Here is an 18193-nt window from a genome sequence, read left to right as displayed (position 1 = left end):
AGTGACTACATATATGATGGTTACTTAATATTTATTAGGTATACATGCCTCAAATATAGGTAATAAAATTGCATATATACAGTTAGATATCAACATAACATGTAAATGCATTAATGAAATGACCAATATGGATCATTGTAACAAACATATAAAATCACTTGACAAGAATATTTGGAGGTTAAACAGGTCTACCTTTACAACTACTTGAATACTGTAAACCTTAATAATATCTGACATTCGTCAAAAATGGAACAAAAACATCTTCCATTTTTTTTTATCTCCTTACTCATTCATTTATCATTGTCCTCTCTAGTTGTCATTTGATAGTCAGGTGGTACATCACTCCCACCAGTCAATCTGGGTAGGAGAAATCTCTAATGTCCACTACAGTAATAAAGAATAGGGTCTCCTATAGATAGAGCTCAACCAATTAAGGCTATTTCCTCTGCTGAGGGAGCACCTTCTTCATCGGTGGAAAAGTTGAAGCTGCACTGTACTTCAGTTCTCCAAGGAAAACAACTAACTGGGGTGCATAACACTGCATGTCTCATAAATAATACCAATATAATTGATTCAAACGACAGTAGTCCTTGCTAGGGATTAAAGCAGTATCCTGATTCTTTCTCTTACTTTGAAAAAAAAACACAGGTTACCATACTTAACACAATGTTTTTAAACAGCAGTCTGGAGTTTTTGAAGGCACGGGCATGAGTACATACTACAGCAGTTTCGTTTCTATTTTCCCTTGTAGTTGATACTACTATGTATTTGTTCTGTCTTGACTTTCTTACATAAATGCAATATCAATCATTCCCTTGAGTTCATATGTAATAGAGTTTTAATTAGTAGGTAAATTTCTATAAAAATTGTTTATGGAGCTAGAAATCTGATTTATTGCTTCAAATTCTTGTGTCAGAGTGAAACTGAGTTTTTTTGTTGAAATAGCACAATAAGATCCTCTTACCTTGACCTTGAAATTCAGATGTTACCTCTTTTTCACTTAACTCTTTTCTCTAGAAAAATGATAAAAACAAGTAGTAACTGGGAGGAACCAGCCATCCCAGGCTAATTGCTTCTTCTCATCTCCAAAAAAAAAAATTGAATAATATTTTTCTTTTCTTTTCCCACTCTGGATCCTCGTTCTTGAACTTGAATTTCGACATGCAATGAGAGAGAGAGAGAAAACAAAAAAAAGTAACTAGGGAACTTCCGGACATACCCTAGACTAATCGCATCTTTCCTCTCGTCCTTTAAATTTTGCATACTCAAGGTATATTTGTGAGAAAAGTAATAATGTCTGTTTAATAATAGTAATAGTTAATTAAAAGTTCTGGTACTAGTCTCCCTTCCCCCTTTTTTTATATGTTCCTAAAAATATCTTGTGCTTTTACATGAAATTTATAGAGTAATACTAGATTAAATTCTCTTCTCTGTGCCTCTACCTATACCATTTGATACTCTGTGCTCATTGGGTCATCCAATAGCACAATTGCTGATAAAACATAATGATAGAGTCTACGAAATCTATCCTTTCTCTTCCCCTTAGAGGTCTAAATTTCCATAGGCTTGATCATTGAGCCAAAGGGTCGGGAAGTAACAGCCCCTGACTTCACAACTGAAGCGTTGCACCTTAGCAACCCCCAAATCTTCTTGGTTTTAAATGGGTAGTAGGATAGATCATTCTGTACTCTTGAGAATGCCTGAAGAGACCCTAGGACAGGGGGAGGCTTTCAGGCAGAAACGGCCCAACTGATGAGTTTGGTCATTTCCACCCTTCATAATGGAACAGCTGTTCTGAGGAACTCAGTTTATGCAGAGACACGGAGGGTCTGGCCGTTTCACAGACGCACACTCCATGCTTATCTTCCCACAGTTCCACATTGGTTGGACAACACCGCAAATGTTTCTAAGGTCACTATTTTCAGAACACCATAGTCTACCCAGAAGGAGAAAAGAAACTATCACTCTTGTACTATTTCCTAAGAAGGATTGACCATTTTTTTTATTTATATGATGATAAAAGGAACACAATAGTGAGCCTTTTCCATAAAAGCTCTCTCATCCTTTAATCAGAGTTTTAATCTGACAATCAATCAAGTATCTTTCCATGCATCTCTAAGAAGTTCTGCCAAATCAAAACCTCTGTCATTGTTTTGTGGATCTCATCTCAAGGCGAGTGGGCCCAACATCCATTGCACTGTGCTCTCTACTCCGCTCGGCTGTTCTACTTGATCTGAACTTCCTTGTTTTTCACTATTTTGATCTGGGGGTTCATCTCTCTGCATCTCCGTTTCGCAAGAGAGACTAATCTGTTCTGTTTCCACTCTTGCATTGAGGACAGATTCAGGAACTAACACTTCACTTTGGGTTGGAGGTGTGATAGTTACCATATGTGGTGTGTGGGTCACACAATCACGGCTACGCAGGTTATACCCACGCGACTGGGTTGGTTCGCGGGCAGTTTCCACTAATACTTCAGGCTGTTTTGTCTTTTCTTGTGTATTTTGATCCTTATTTCGGAGGAGGTTTAAAGGGATGGACACCGGAATAGATGCAGTTTTAACTGGTCGAAAATACACAGGTCGGGGGTCCATTGTCTATTGGGGCAATGAAATCACTCTTCCACTATGGGATCATCAAAGATCCATGTTTCTTTAGGCACTGTTCTCTGCACATGTTCGATCTGGTGGTTCACTATCTTCTGATTCTTCTATTCTAAGTTCGGGAAACACTTTCCTTTCAGTTACTTTTGTCAGTCTATCTACATGCCCAACTTGTCTGTCCTTTGGATTATACAGATTCTGTATTTCATAGTTGACCGGTGAGGTTTGACTGATTACACGGTAAGGACCTGTACTCAAGCAAGCCAATTTCTTTGTAGTACCCACTTTTACCTTAGGAGTAAAAAGATAGACAAGACTTCCTACACGGATGTTCTTATCAACTGCCATTGTGGCTCTTCGTTGCTCTTGTTTCTGGACAGCTTCCTCCAAATGTTCAGAAACAATCTTGTAGGTTCTACGGAGTCGTGCACACATCTGTTCTGAATAGTTCTCCGGAGATGCGTATGAATGTCTCACTTTAGCGTGCCATAAGTCTGAAGGTAACACTAAATCTCTTCCATAAATTAAGAAATTGGGTGTTTCTTGAGTAGAACTGTGAGTGGCAGCATGATATACAGCGACTGCCAGCGGCACCATTTCGCCTCAGTCTGACTGAGGCTGGTTCACATTTTGTCACATATGACCAAATGTTCGCTAAGGTACAATTTAAACATTCCACCTTAGCATTGCACTGGGGTGAAAAGATGTGTGGAGTTGGTGGATGTTCAATTTCTCACACACTTGTCGCAACAATGAGGACATGAAATTAGTACCTTGATCTGTGATTATGTATTTAGGAATCCCATGCCTTGTAATCATGTTTATAAAAGCTGTGGCTACTTCATCTGCCTTCTGAGTTTGGAGTGGAATTGCTTCAGAATAACGAGTAAAATTATCTACTGCTAACAATAGATATTTATGTCCTCACAAAGACATAGGAAGTGGTCTGAGAATATCTAAGGAAACTTGAACCCATGGCGAATTTTCAACAGGGACTCTCATTAGGGCTGCCTTTGCTTTAGGGTTATAACCTTTACGTTCCATACACGATGAACATGACTCAATATAGTTCTTGATGTTACTGTACATTCCAGTTCAAAAGAAATTATTTTTAATCTTCTCTAATGTCTTCTGTAGAGCCAAATGTCCCCCACTGAGAACATTATCATGACATGACCTTAATATCTCTGTCTTCAAACTAGCTGGGACTACAAGTTGTTCAGTTGGCTCTTCTCGCTTAGCTCCAGGGTCAGATAGCGTGTAGTGATATAATATTCCCTCTTCAGATAAATAGAAGGAATCTGGGATTTTCACTGATGCCTGGGGTATTCCCTCCAACTGTTCAATTAACTTTTCCAAAATTTGATCTTCTATTTCCAGGGTTTTAATCAAAGTTCTGGTTTGTTGCTGGGGCATAATCAGTGATTCCATGGTTACATCAGCTGATATGGGAGCGACTAACTCAGTTGTGTTTGTTACCTTTGACCTTTTTGGTTTTTCCTCTACTTCTAACACAGTCCGTGAGAGAAAATCTGCATTTCAATGTACTTTACCCGGACAGTAAACGATTTTGTAATCATACTCTTGTAATAACATGCTCCAGCGTGCCAATCATGGTGAGGGATTTTTCAAATTGAGCACAAAGCTCAATGGTTGATGGTCCGTTATGAGCGTGAAATGATTGGACACCAGAAATGGTCTAAATTGCATAACTGCAAAAACAATAGCCAAAGCTTCTTTTTCTGTTGTACTACAATCCACATGCAATTTCTTCCACAGCCTAGAAGCATAGGCAACTAGCTGTCTTGAATTTTCATCCACTTGTGATTCTAAACACGCAGCAATTGCATAGGACAAGACATCAGTCGAAACAAAGAAAGATTTTCAAAAATCTGGATAAACCAATAACGGAGGAGTGGTCAAAATAGTTTTCAGCTGGTCAAAACCTGCTGCATGGAGCAATCCCAAACAAAAGGTGTTTCTTTTTTGGTCACCTGGGTCAATGGATGTGCAATTTCAGCATAATTTGGGATAAATTTCCTATAAAATCCTGCCATTCCAAGAAATGATCAGACATGTTTGACAGTCCTCGGAAAACAGCAGTCTTTGATTGCAGCGATGTTGGCTGGATCCGGACAAATACTGTCACTGCTGACTAAGTGACCTAAATATTTCAAATGCTCCTTCAGAAACTCATTTCCTAGCCTTCAACTTCAAATCATATTCGCTCAGACACTGAAAGACTTTTCTTAATTTTCCAAGATGCGAATCAAAGTTGTTGATGCGACGATTATGTTGTCCAGATAGATGAAAATTGAGTCTTTTTGCAGATTTTGTAATGTCAAGGTCATTGCGTGCACGAACGAAGATAGGGCATTTTTTAGGCCAAACGGCAATTTTTGGAATTAAAATAAGGTTTCACCCGTGGTGAAGGCTGTTTTATGACGATCTGCTGGGTGAACTTCAATTTGGTGAAATCTGCTCTGCAAGTCTAACGAACTAAAATAACACGATTGTCCAAGAACTTCCAGAATTTCTGCCATGTTAGGGATCGGAAAATTGTCGGAAATAGTATTAGCGTTTAGCTTGCGAAAATCTATACAGAGACGATATGTGCCATCCTTCTTCATAACTAAAACTATAGGGGCAGAATAAAGTGAATTGCTGGGTTCGATGATATTTGACTTTAAAAGGTCATTCACTTGCCTTCACACTTCATCTTTCAACAGAAAAGGAACTCTATATGCCATCTGCTTCACTGGGATGTTATCTGTCAATTTAATTCGGTGTTTAAACACTTTAGAATCACCTAGTTGGGCTGGAGATTTAGCGAAAATGTCTCTGTATTCGTACAATAAATCTCATAATTTGTTTCTTTGTTCATTTGTCACATGGTCGAGATCAAAGCCTTTTAAAGTCACAGGAGATACCTTTTTCTCACTTCCTTTCTCACCTGTAAAAGTAACTGGATTATTCCCAACACTTTCTAGGTTAGCGATACTCATCCTCTTTGGGAGGTGAAGAGGTTCGGTCATCAAATTAGCCACTAATACTGAAATTTTCCCATCTGGCTCTAACTTATCAACTGAGTACCTGACAGCCAGATTGTCACGATTCAAAGTAGAATTAGGTTCTGTTAATACTAATTGTTCAGTAGATGTGGCAAGCTGGTTACAGAAAGCTGTTACTACTCGTTCTGAAGAAGCCAGTATCAAATGTTTACAAGTTAATTTGGCTACTGACGGCTTTGAATTTAAAAACTGGATCCTAATACCCTCTTCCCTTAAGCAAATATGCAATGGGACTGAGCGTACTATCCCTTTTACTAAGTCTATGGTAAACGAAAATCATCTTAAGACGTTTAACCCTAATATTACGTCATACTGCCCTTTAAAATTACTAGAAGCCACTAAAACATTCTCCTGAAAGGTCGCATTATCCAATTTAAGATTCGCTGTGATTTCCATATGGATGGGAACAATGTAAATCGATACTCCCGTTACAGTCAAATCTGGTGACCTTGGATTTAATAATCTCTCGTGCTTGATTTCATTATATAGATCGGTGCTTAAAAGAGAGACGCTCCTGTATCAACTAAAAATTTAGCTGGAACGTTTTGAACAAATCCGGAGATTATCAGTAATTTTGCATCATTGCCCAAAATAAACACCCCATGTTGCACTTTTTTATGTTAGGTATAGGGTTTAGGTGTTCTATAGTAATTTTGATGTGGTAAGACGGTTCCGTGACGTTGACAGTTTCTTTTATTTAGTCCTCACCTTTGTCTTAGTCAAAAAGATCTCTCTCCACCTTGCCTACAACTTCCATGCCTACCTGATTAATCAGCCTACCTAAAACCACTTTAGGGGGTGTGTGATTAGAAGTAAACCCATTTCTAAATATTCTCCTTCTTTCCCTTCAATATGAGTTCATATTTCTTCTATTTTGACTGTCATAATACTTCCATTTGTATTACTACCTCTATTCCCATCAAAGTCGTAACTTTGTCTATTAACATGGGGCGTCCTAATTTTTGGTGATGCAGTGTATTCACTCGCTCCATAATTTGTGTACTGATAAGGAAAAGAAATTGGTGTCGGGCGGTGACCGTGACACGTAAAATGACTCCCTCTTTCTCTTGCTCCCCAAGCAGTATTTGGTAATACATGCCTCTCAGCATGGCATGTAACAGGCGAACGTCTCCAGTAAGGTCCTCTGACCTGCGTGGTCAAGGCCATGGTGTCTCCTTGCCTGTTTGGCTGTGAATATTGTGAACTAAACTCTTCACAAGTGCGGGGGAGGGGGGATGCAAAAGCTACCGTATTATAGCTTTGATAGTGATCTATTTCATTAACAGGTGTGACTCGGGTTTCTGAATTATTATGAGTGGGATTGTTTATTGTCAATACATTTAATGTTTCTTGTATGCTCTGTATTTTTTCTTGTAAGGGTCTAATAATGTTTTCCAAAAAAAATTTGTGCTGATTCCTGACTTCAATTGTTAGTCTGACTAGAAACAGCATTAATTGGCCTATTTCTTGTTTCTGTGAGTTCGTTATTGGTTTCCTCTCTTTTTGCTATCATGACCGCCTCTGCAAAAGTTAAGGGGTTCTGGGAAAGTACCATTCTTTTAATTTTATTCGAAATTCCCCTGAGAAATTGAGCCAACATAGCTTGAGCAAGTATATTAAAAGATTCTTGAGAATTATTCTGAGTTTTGAATGCTAATAGGGCTAGGTTTTTTACTCTGGCAATTGGCTCTGCCGACCCTTATACAGCTGTTACGAACTGATGTAAGCTGGTTACTAATGGTTCTGTTTTCTGAAATTGCGCCAAAAAGGCATTTTTGAATACACTGTAATTTTCTTTGCGTAAATCGATTGATTGGGCCAAAAATAGTTTACAACCCTTGGAATTGATCATGGGCATTGACAAAGAACGATTTTTCATCCCGCAAAAACACAATAAATCCTGGTCGCAATATAGCACCAGTTGTTCCACAGGTTTTCCCATTATAGTGTGCTTGCCAGATAACTTTTTATCACTTAACGATTAAGACGATCAACTCATACAATTACTCAACATTCAAAGTGTATAAAATGGTTTCTGCACAAATGCATCACTATCATTAGCATTTCAGTAGGCCTGAGTTTCAATCTGATCGGCTAGAGCTTTAGTTAGGACAAAATCGCTTATCCTCAAGATCTGCCCCTAGGAATTATGGGCAAACTCGCGATATAGAGAGGCGTTGTGTTCTCCACTCTGTCCCCCTTTCCAGTTGGCAGGGTTCTCTAGAGTGGCTGCTTAACAATGGTTCTTTTACAATAACTTATTCAGTGACATATATAACTAGAGAATAGTCAAGAGGCAGGAGTAAATGAATAAAACATGATTTATTGGACATAGACATATATGATACAAATGAATCAAAGCTGTGGTTGGTTGTACCTCAGTATTAAAGAGTATGACTCTATGTATTCGTGATATACTGAAGATTGCACAATATACTAAAGGTTGAAACATAATTGGTACATGTGTATTAGTTGGTTTGTGTTCTTCATGAGGCCTTTATTAGATATTCATTACTAGTACTGAAATGCGTTAATAGGCATCTTACTGTCCGATTCTTGAGGTAACTATGTTGAGTTGACGTGTACGTTTACCAATAATCGATAGTATTCCATTTAATAGTATTAACAATAGGTAAAATGTTGACATGTAAATCTGACAGGTAGTACTACGTTTAATAGGGAGTAGTATTAATAACACATTCTAGGACTAATGTTGACATGTAAATCTGAGAGAAGGAATATAAATAATCATCGACAGTGCAGGGGGGGGGATGTCTAATTAACATATGGGTTAAACAATGATTAACAATATTACATTTAATAATGGGTCGCATTAATAATACATTTTAAGGTTAAAGTGCTATATAACTCAATATTTGTCATAGTGTATCCCTAAGAGGAGAAATGTCTGTTAGGGGCTTAATATATAAGTAAAGTGTAGGATTCGCTGTTGGTCAATTTAGTCTGGTATGCAATCAAACAGTGAGGGACAACTTACTGCCCAGCTTCTGCCTCACATCAGAGATTTTAGATTCCTCACAATGATCCATTGGATATTCCTCTTCTTCCTTCATACAATATGCCTTTCTCTCCCTAAAACTTCATTACCGCTTTTCCACAACCGCTCTAAGACATCAGAATACGCAACCAACCACAATTATTACCCCCTTCTTTGTCTTCCCTCAATATATATATATAGGTCGCCCTCTTTCGAGCCTACCCTGCCACATTGGCTTGGGTTAATTTTGTCGGGGGGAAGAAAACACAGGGACTGTCAGCTAGGAGACCTGATGTAATCAAAATGGAATTCATGAGAAGTACATAGGGAAACTTCATATTTGTATCAGGTTGCTTCTCTAGACTGTCCAGCAGTAATCACTAGATCTAAAGTCTGATCAGTTCTACTTATTTTTAGATAACAATCAGGAAAGATGACCTCTCACTACTAACTAGTGGACACGTAACAGTGGGGTAATGTTTCGTGACTCCTTTTCTTGTGCGGCATCAATTGTACGTGAGAACGAAAGTAAAACACAGCCTTTCTCCGATCGTTTTACACATACAGCCAGTGACACAAGTATGGAACGTCTGTTTTCACTCTAAAGGTGAGCCAAACTAAGTAAAAATGAAGACATTTTCACAATGCACTGTCACATAATGCTCAAAAATATTCACAAAAATTCAAAGTTTGACATCACTAAGGTTACATTCAAAGACCACATCTAACCTCACACTAACGGGCAGCCGGTCAACCGAGGAAGAACACCAGGCCACCATCACCAGCAACACAGGATTGAGATCAACCAGGTAAAATTGAAAATAAAATTCTGAAAATACCACTAACACTATCTATCAAGAGAAAATAAAAACAACAAAATCCTTCCCCATGTGCATCTGTTCCGGAGTGCCATTGGCCCCGAGTTTATGGATGATAACTGCACATGTGATATGCTTTTGGAAAGTGAGGACATTGTTCGTATGAATTGGCCTACCCATTCCATCGATCTAAATCCCATCAAACATATATGGAACGCGTTGGGGAGATGCATAGTGGCACAACCACACCCACCAGAAAATGTTCACTAGCTGAAGATGGCGCTGACAGATGAAGGGACGATGTTACCGCAAGAACTTATCAACACCATCGTTCTAAGCATGGACAGGCGATGCAAAGCCTGCATCGACATTAGGGTTGTCCAAAGGGCCGGTTCTGGTAGGTGTGCAGTGCATGCATGCACACAAGCAGCAAATCCCTAGGGCAGCCGATAGTGCACTTTAAAGAATAAAATTAAAATGCAATTTAATATTATTTTAATATAGTGGCCGACGATGAAATAGCGAACGTGGCATTGTTAATAAATAATATTTCTATTATTTATTTCAATGCAATAATTCAATGGAAAGGTTCGGTGAAACACAAGTAGTTGCTCTTGACATCTCAAAGGCTTTTGATCGTGTTTGGCATAAAGGTCTTCTAAACAAGCTTCCATCTTATGGTTTGCCAACTGTTTTTAGTAATTGGTTATCCAGTTTTCGCTCTGATCGCTCACTGAGGGTGATGGTTGATGGCTCTCTGTCTTCTAACTTCTCCACTAATGCCGGTGTCCCCCAAGGTTCAGTTCTTTCCCCCACTCTTTTCCTCTTGTATATCAATGACCTTCTTCCATTGACTGGAAATCCTATCCATAGTTTTGCCGATGATAGCACATTGCATTCAACTTTCCATTTTGAGAAACCTTGTCTTGCTCAATCAGCTTCAACTTCTCGAAAATCTGCTACCAATTCCTTAAATGCCGATCTTCAAGTAATTCTCCAGTGGGGCAAAGACAACTTAGTTGATTTCAACCCTTCTAAAACTCAGTCATGTCTTATATCTCGCAAAAAGGATTTTTCCGCTCCTATGCTTATCTTTAGTGACACTCCAATTTCTAGGCAAAAGGATATATCTCTTTTGGGAATTACCCTGACTTCTAATCTCTCTTGGCACAAGCACATTACAAATATTGCTTCCTCTGCATCTAAAAAACTTGGTTTTCTCTTTCGCTCTCGGTGTTACTTTTCTTCCAAACAGCCGCTCACTCTGTATAAATCGCAAATCCGCCCTGCCATGGAATATTGTTCCCACATCTGGGGTGGTGCCCCCAAAACCTCTCTCAGGCTTCTTGATTCCATTCAGAAGAGGGCACTTAGGTTAATTATGATTCATCTCTAACAGAGTCTCTCCACTCGCTGTCTCATAGACGCACTGTTTCTGCTGCATGCCTCTTCTACAGATACTTCCATGGGCACTGTTCTTCTGAATTAGCTTCTATAATTCCCTCTCTCTCTTTCAAAACAGTCCGAACACGTGCCGCCACCAGCCAACATCCATTTACTGTCCAACTTCAAACCCACAGAACCAACTTTTCATCTTCCTCATTTATTCATTCAACTGCCGTTTTCTGGAACAACCTTCCTTCATACGTATTTCCTGAAAATTACAATCTACAGAAGTTCAAGTCCAATGTCAACAAATATCTTCTTTCGTCTTCTCAGTCTCCAACCCAAGCACGGTACTAAGTACTATAGGTTCTAATACCTCTCGTGTTTGGGATTCACATAAAAAAAAAATATATATATATATCGTATTCTCTAAAGGCCCATTCACAATGAAAATTAAACCCAAAAATATCGTAACAAACGTTACCATAAAATTAAGAAGTCATACCAACATTCACAATGGGAACATAAACATGATCGTTACTCTGGGGTTTTACTGATACTTATATGCAGGACTTTGCATTTGTCAATATTAACCGTTAGTTGACACTTCTCAGCCCATCTGCCTACCTTAATTCCTGTCTTTAACCATCCTGCCAACATTTGTATTTTCTGCAAATTAGACATTAAGCCTGATATACCTTGATCAATATCATTGATAAACATAGATAACAACAATTGAACCAATACTAACTCCTGGTGGACTCCACTAATAAAATTTGTCCACAAAGAGAAGTGTTCACTAATTACCACTCTCTGTCTCCTCCCACTTAGCCATCCCTTTATCCAATGCTGCAAATTGTTCTTAATGCCACACTGCTCCAATTTGTACAGAAGCCCTCTTCTATGTGCAACACTATCAAAAGCTTTCCTGAAATGCAAAATGCAATATAATACCAAAATTATTTTTTGCATTCAGTTCCTCTGTAACCACATCGTAGTATCAATCAAATTGGTCCGACAAGATTTCCCCTTAACAAACCTATGATGTGTCTGAACTGTAATTGCAGTCTTGTCTAGATGTTCCTGCATTACTTCTTTAACCAGTCATTTCATTATTTTAGCTGTAACAGATCTGTAAATAATTCCATCACCCTTTGATCCTGCTTTGTGAACAGGGCACACATTTGAACATCTCCAGTCCACAGGAGATGTGAAAATCCCCTGAATCCAAGGTGCTCTCATAATAATGGCTAATGGTTTGCTTACTTCCTTTGCTGCCTCCCTTAATATAATTGGATAGGTTTCACCCAGCCCAGATTCCTTTCTTATGTACAACTTCAACAATTTTTCCTCCACTTTTCTCTCATTCAACTTCAACAATTTTTCCTCCACTTTATTACAAAATCATTTAACTCCCAGGTACAGTTTGATAATCTGCTAGCCTCCACTTCCTATAGAATTCCCTCATATGTGAATGTAGATGCAAAATACACATTCAGTTTGTCAGCTACCAGATCAGGATCATCAACAGTTGAACCGTCGATATCAGGTGGACCACTCTGATTCATCCCCTACCTTCCAGAGTTTACATATATGAAGAAGTCTTTACATCCTTTGCTAAAGATGTCTCGTAATCTACCTTTGCTTGCCTAATCTCCTTTGTGACTTGATTACAGGCAATGGGCTTGTGAATACTGAAATACCTCTGAGTATTGAAATTACAAAAAATAGAAATTGGCTCAGTGCAGTAATGTGATCTCTACTTATATTGTCACGTATAAGTAGTGGAGATAGAGAGAGAGAGAGAGAGAGAGAGAGAGAGAGAGATCATGCTACAGTGCTTTTAGTGAGGATATATAAGGAAAAGTAGAAGGAAACGATTAGCATACAAATCAGTGCAATTGCATCAGTTTAATTCGTAGCTATCTACCAAAGTGGTTAAGCTGTCATCATTTTAATTATATCTCATATTGTGAATACCTTCACAACAAGTTTCCATGGTTTTACCATTAGCATTAACAGAGGCATATGATGAAAGAAAGCAAGCTTGTACAGCATCAACCAAAAAAACCTTCCCGTTTCACCCGTCCATTCGCTCCAAATGTTTGTCTAGTTGTGCCTTGAATTTATTTAAGCTGTCAACTTCTACAACAGATGGAAGTTTGTTCCAGCACGCTGATTAAAAAGGAAATTTCTGCCCATCTATTTTACAACTGTCTTTCCTCAATTTGAATCTATGTGCCCCCAGGCGATTAATCTGGGCAAGAGGAAGAATTCTGGCTCAAACCATTCAATGCCTTATGCACCTCAATCAGATCTCCTCGCAGGTGCCTAGTCTTCAGACACTGTAATTTGCAGAAATTAAGCCTTTCTTCGTAAGAACAACCCTTTGTTTCATTCGCTAATCTTGTTGCCCTTCCCTGTACTGGTTCCAGCAGCCTCGTATAAGTAACGCTTTACCAGTGGAGAAGACTAACGTTACTTATTCTCAGCGGAATTTACCACCCAAACAGCACCGTTTCGAAGCTTATTGGCTGCTCATCGGTGGGTGGGCGGGCAGGCGGGAAGGTACCATGGTTGTTGCAGTAGTGACAAGTATAACTCGACAATGTGAGAGATGCCTGATGGTGTGCAGTAGTATACATTATAGAGTATTTTAAGGCAAGAGCCTCATGCTACGTGGCAGAATGACTAGCGTATAGATTAGTGCAATTGTATCAGTTTAATTCATACCTATCTACCGAAGTAGTTAAGTTGTTATCGTTTTAATTATATCTCTAATTAAAACGATGCCAACTTAACTACTTCGGTAGATATATACAATTAAACTGATGCAATTGCCCTAATTTATACGCTAGTCATTCTACCAAGTATCGTGGGGCTCTTGCCCAAAAATACTCTATAGTAGAATGAAATATAAACGATAACAAAGTAATATTCTGTAATATTACCTACATTTTTGTATGATACACCGTTATCTTGAATTTAATTTGTCTTTATAATTCTTAAAGTAACATTTGTAATGCTTAATTAAAATGGAATCTGTAAGGTGAAGAGCGCTGGTTTTGACCACAGAGTAGTAACATATCTTACGTCTCTGTGGTTTAGACTAATTTTATGTTGTCGGCGGTTGTTGTTCCGTCGGTGAGTGCGAATTGTGTACAGTTTTAGTTTGGTTGGCGGGATTCTTAGTGTCGAGTATGTTTGATTTCGTAAGTGTTATTTGGAAATTTCAGTATAATGACTTGTGTGAGTTTCTGAAACTTAGTTTATCTGCCCTATTGAATGGATTTTGGATCAGAATTAGATGACGATCTGTTCGAAAAGCCACGTGAAAAGAAAGGAGAATTGTTACTTTCATATAAACCGAAGATATGCAATCCGGGAGTAAGAAATAGTCCATATATATATATATATATAAACTGTACATTAAATTCTTTTCTTTCCCTTAAGGATCAATGAAACAACAATCTAAGCTGTTCAACAACAATAGGCGTCACTCAGCTGATAAACTGCTAGTTTTCAATATATTATAAGGTTGTGATCATAAAAGTAATTTAAATTTTTTTTATTTCACACTTACTTTTACTATTGTGTAGTACAATGACTATTAACTCATAATTTTCCACCCAAAATTAAGGAATAAAACCATTGTGATAGATCGCCAATGATCTTTATTGGTTACCCTAACTTCCGTAAATACAGTAAAGCCCTCGATTTACGAATATCCTGCTTTCCTGACAAGGAGTTCGTAAATTAGGAGCGATTTTCATAGGTATAGATATGTATAACGAGAATGTGTTCCAAAAGAAGGGTTAACTCGTAATAATGCCCTAACATAGAAATTTAAAACTTTTTTTTATTTTTTTCAAAATAATAAGATTTAAAATAGCTCTATGGTAACTGTAAGATGCATTGCATTTAAGGGTTAATTGTAAAAAAAAAACACCACAGTTTAGCAGAACTGCTTTTTTTTTTTGCATATAGGGAATGGCCATTACTGCATAATTTCAATAAAAATGAACAATACCAGAAGTACCACTTAATATTAGCCATATGGTGCAAGGAAGCCTGGGGCTTATGCTGCACCAGCCAAAAATTCTGAATTATCCTGAGAGAGAGAGAGAGAGAGAGAAAGAGATCTTTTCGAACTCATGCTGCTTGTTATTATTATTAGCCATATGGTGCAAGGAAGCCTGAGGCTTTTGCTGCACCAGCCAAAAAAAAAAAAAAAAAATTCTGAATTAACCTGAGAGAGAGAGAACAAGAGTCAGAAGTAGAAGGGAATCACCAAGAAAGAAAAGAATGATGATATCCTGCTCAAGACCCTGGGTGTGTCAAGCCCAGATGTGAGCACCTGGGGTTAATATAGTTGGTTAACCGCTAAACTTCCCCTCCCCTTTCTTTTCACAAGTTGAACTTTTAATGTACAGGAGATACATATCACCAACTACTTTAATTAGCATGCCATATTAAACTGCATGTACACTATATATTAAATTTTTAACCTTCCACTGCTAATGTAGCATCTGATAGGTGCCACTTTTTAAAATTTTGCTGTTATTTTTTAAATTTGTAAAATAAATCAAATCTTTCTGTGTACCTTTGCCCACCAATATCCTCTAATTTATTATAGAATATTTTTTGCCTTCATTTTGATATACTATGAATTACATGACATTCATTTTTTATGAGGCGTTTAACAGAATTCAGTCAAGCAATAACCAAACCCCCACACTGGAACCTGTGGGAGGCCAGTGATAGGTGTCTAATCTTGCTGTTGAGCTTTAGTTTCACAGGCTAAATGCAAACAGCTGACAAAAAACAATGTTCACTTTGCATCTGCCAGTTGCCACGCGAGTGTCTGGGGATCAGTGACTTTGAAAATTTTAAACAATATAAAAACTTTATTATTGTTTTGTATGTTTGTTTTATTCAGTATTTTTAAATTGGGCTTAGCAAATCTTAATTAATAGGTTACCATTTTCAATTCAGTAAGAAAGCTAAAAATTAATGCTTTATAATTAAAACAAAAAGGGGTATCACAGATGCTATGCAAGTGCCTTTGATAAAACTGAGGGTGTGAATGACAAGGTTGAATACATCACATATTGCACATAATTTCATTAAAATAATTTCATTCTTATTCATTTTGGTGATACTTTTTGAAGTCAAACTTCATAAACTGCATGTCTAGTCTCAAAATAGATCTTCTGCTCTGTGAAAAGTTTGAACTGAGTAGCCCCCCCCCCCTCCCACACACACAAAGCTTATACAATGTGTTCAGATAAATTGAGAAGGTACAAAGCTCAGTTCACCTGCCAACTGTGACCAGGACCGGCCACAAGCATGTTCAACCATTTCTGTCAAACAGGGATAATACTATCCACATTTTTTCTACATTTCTGTCAAGCCTACCTCTGTCATAATGTCTAGTTACCCACATTATCATTACTCCAAGAGTTCTTCCGCGAGTCAACTTGAAAATTGCTAGAAGTGGAGAGTATACTTCATTCTCAGTGTGTATGTTTCGTTTGATATCAAACATAGGATGTTATTTAAAAATGTAATTTTTATGTTATATTCACTTTCAATAATATCTGTATAGTTTTTACAAGTAACTTATGGAGGTAAGGAAATAACAAACAGGACCCCGCAAGTAATTCCTGAACAGGGCCTAGCGGTGACATTTTTTTATTATTATTAGTCATATGGTGCAAGGAAACCTGAGGCTTATGCTGCACCAGCCAAAAAAAAAAAAAAAAAAAATTCTTAATTACCCTGAGAGAGAGAGAAAGAAAGAAAACAAGAGTCAGAAGTAGAAAGGAATCACCATGAAAGAGAAGAATGATGATATCCAGCTCAGGACTCTGGGGGTGCCAAGCTCATACTCACCAGATGTGAGCCCCTGGGGTTGACATGTAAGGACACTGGTTGCATGTCTCATAATCTACGTCATCAGTGGAGAAAAATTTTCTTGCTTGCAATCCAATATTTTATGATACAAGAATTTTGCAAGCTGGAATAAGGAGATGATTATGGTGCTGGAATAAGGAGATGATTATCCCATTGCATAATGCAATTATTAGGGCACATTTTGAATACTGCATATAGGTGTGGAAGCATGTTTTTTTTTTTAGGTAGGACATAGCTTTGTTGGAATAGGTGCAGAGATGTAGGTGGTAGATGACTTTCATCAACTGGTGAAATACCACCACTTTGCTTATTAGAGGCTTGAAGTGGTGAAACCCATGTTTAGTCTCTAGAGCAAAATTTCCAGCATCCCCCCCGCCCCCATACTTCTCCTTCAACCCATGCACGGTACTAAGTACTATAGGTTTTGATACCTTTCGTGTTTGAGATTTTCATAAAAAAAAAAAAAAAAAAAAAAAAAAAAAGAGAAGAGCAACCAGATTAGAGGGGAGCAAAAGGGTGCTCTTACCAGGAAAGGTTTCATCTGAAAATTTCAGTGCCGTGAGATTATTGCTGTAGGATTATTTCTATAATTCAAGGCATTACAAAATGACTTAGGTGGTTAAGACTAAATGGATTGAGTAATCTCAATTCTGGTGGCATTCTGCCCCTTGTTCAGACTACACATGAGGAAGCATAAATTCAAATTAAGGTAGGATAGTTGCAAGATAGAAGTGCAGAAATTTGCCTTGAGCTAGTGGCTGATTGATTGTTGGAACAAATTCCCATCTGGTGTTGAAGTGGGTAGTTTGAAATTCAAGGCAGAACTAGACAAACTATTAGAGGGGATGGACAGGGTAGTATGGGAAATGTTGGCTTTTTTTTTTTTTTTTTTGCTGATGCTGTATAAGCTAGCTTTCTTGCATCATTTGCCACTAATACTGGATTTTTAATCAGGACTTTTGCTCTGACTAACCCACAGTCACTTTCAGTATTGAATTTATTTAGCAGTTCAACTTTTTTTTCTTGATAATGAAAATATGTTTTAGACTAGTCCATTCAGGCTTCTCCATGTATATTTACAGTGTTACTATTTTTTAAAAAAGCTGTTTGTTATGCCCATAGCTAGGTGTCATCATTTTGCCAGTCAGACAAAAATTCTACTATTCAGATATTTCCTCCACGAGAGAAGTTATACCATCCCATGCCACTGGCACAAGGGTTTCATGCACCCTAGGCGAGACAAAATTTGTGCCCCAGTTGTATTCTGTACATTCATCTGCCTATCTATCCATCACCCTGTCTACCAACAAGCTTACCTATTCCCACCCATTCATCTATAATATTTATCTGCTTGCTGTAATTATTACCTTATTTAATTTAAATAATTATATTTTTTAACCA

At 37.8% G+C, this 18193-nt stretch overlaps 1 protein-coding gene across 2 annotated transcripts in view; it reads left to right on the top strand.

The window, feature by feature from the left end:
• Positions 1–13955: 13955 nt before the first annotated feature.
• The window catches only part of LOC150081050 (uncharacterized protein C8orf76-like), a 95395-nt gene continuing 91157 nt past the window's right edge, over positions 13956–18193 (top strand). Inside the window, exon 1 of one of the 2 annotated variants that reach the window (XM_090381321.1) lies at positions 13956–14088. In XM_090381321.1, coding sequence (XP_090237447.1) covers positions 14077–14088 — 12 coding nt within the window. In that variant the 5' untranslated portion in view covers positions 13956–14076. Of the gene's footprint in view, positions 14264–18193 lie in introns of both variants that reach the window. The other variant, XM_090381320.1, reaches the window with a different exon arrangement.

Source organism: Mastigoproctus giganteus, chromosome 9 (genome assembly GCF_048544385.1).
Source record: "Mastigoproctus giganteus isolate SK-2022 chromosome 9, ASM4854438v1, whole genome shotgun sequence".
Classification (NCBI taxonomy): domain Eukaryota; kingdom Metazoa; phylum Arthropoda; class Arachnida; order Uropygi; family Thelyphonidae; genus Mastigoproctus; species Mastigoproctus giganteus.
This window is presented reverse-complemented; position numbering and strand designations above follow the sequence as displayed.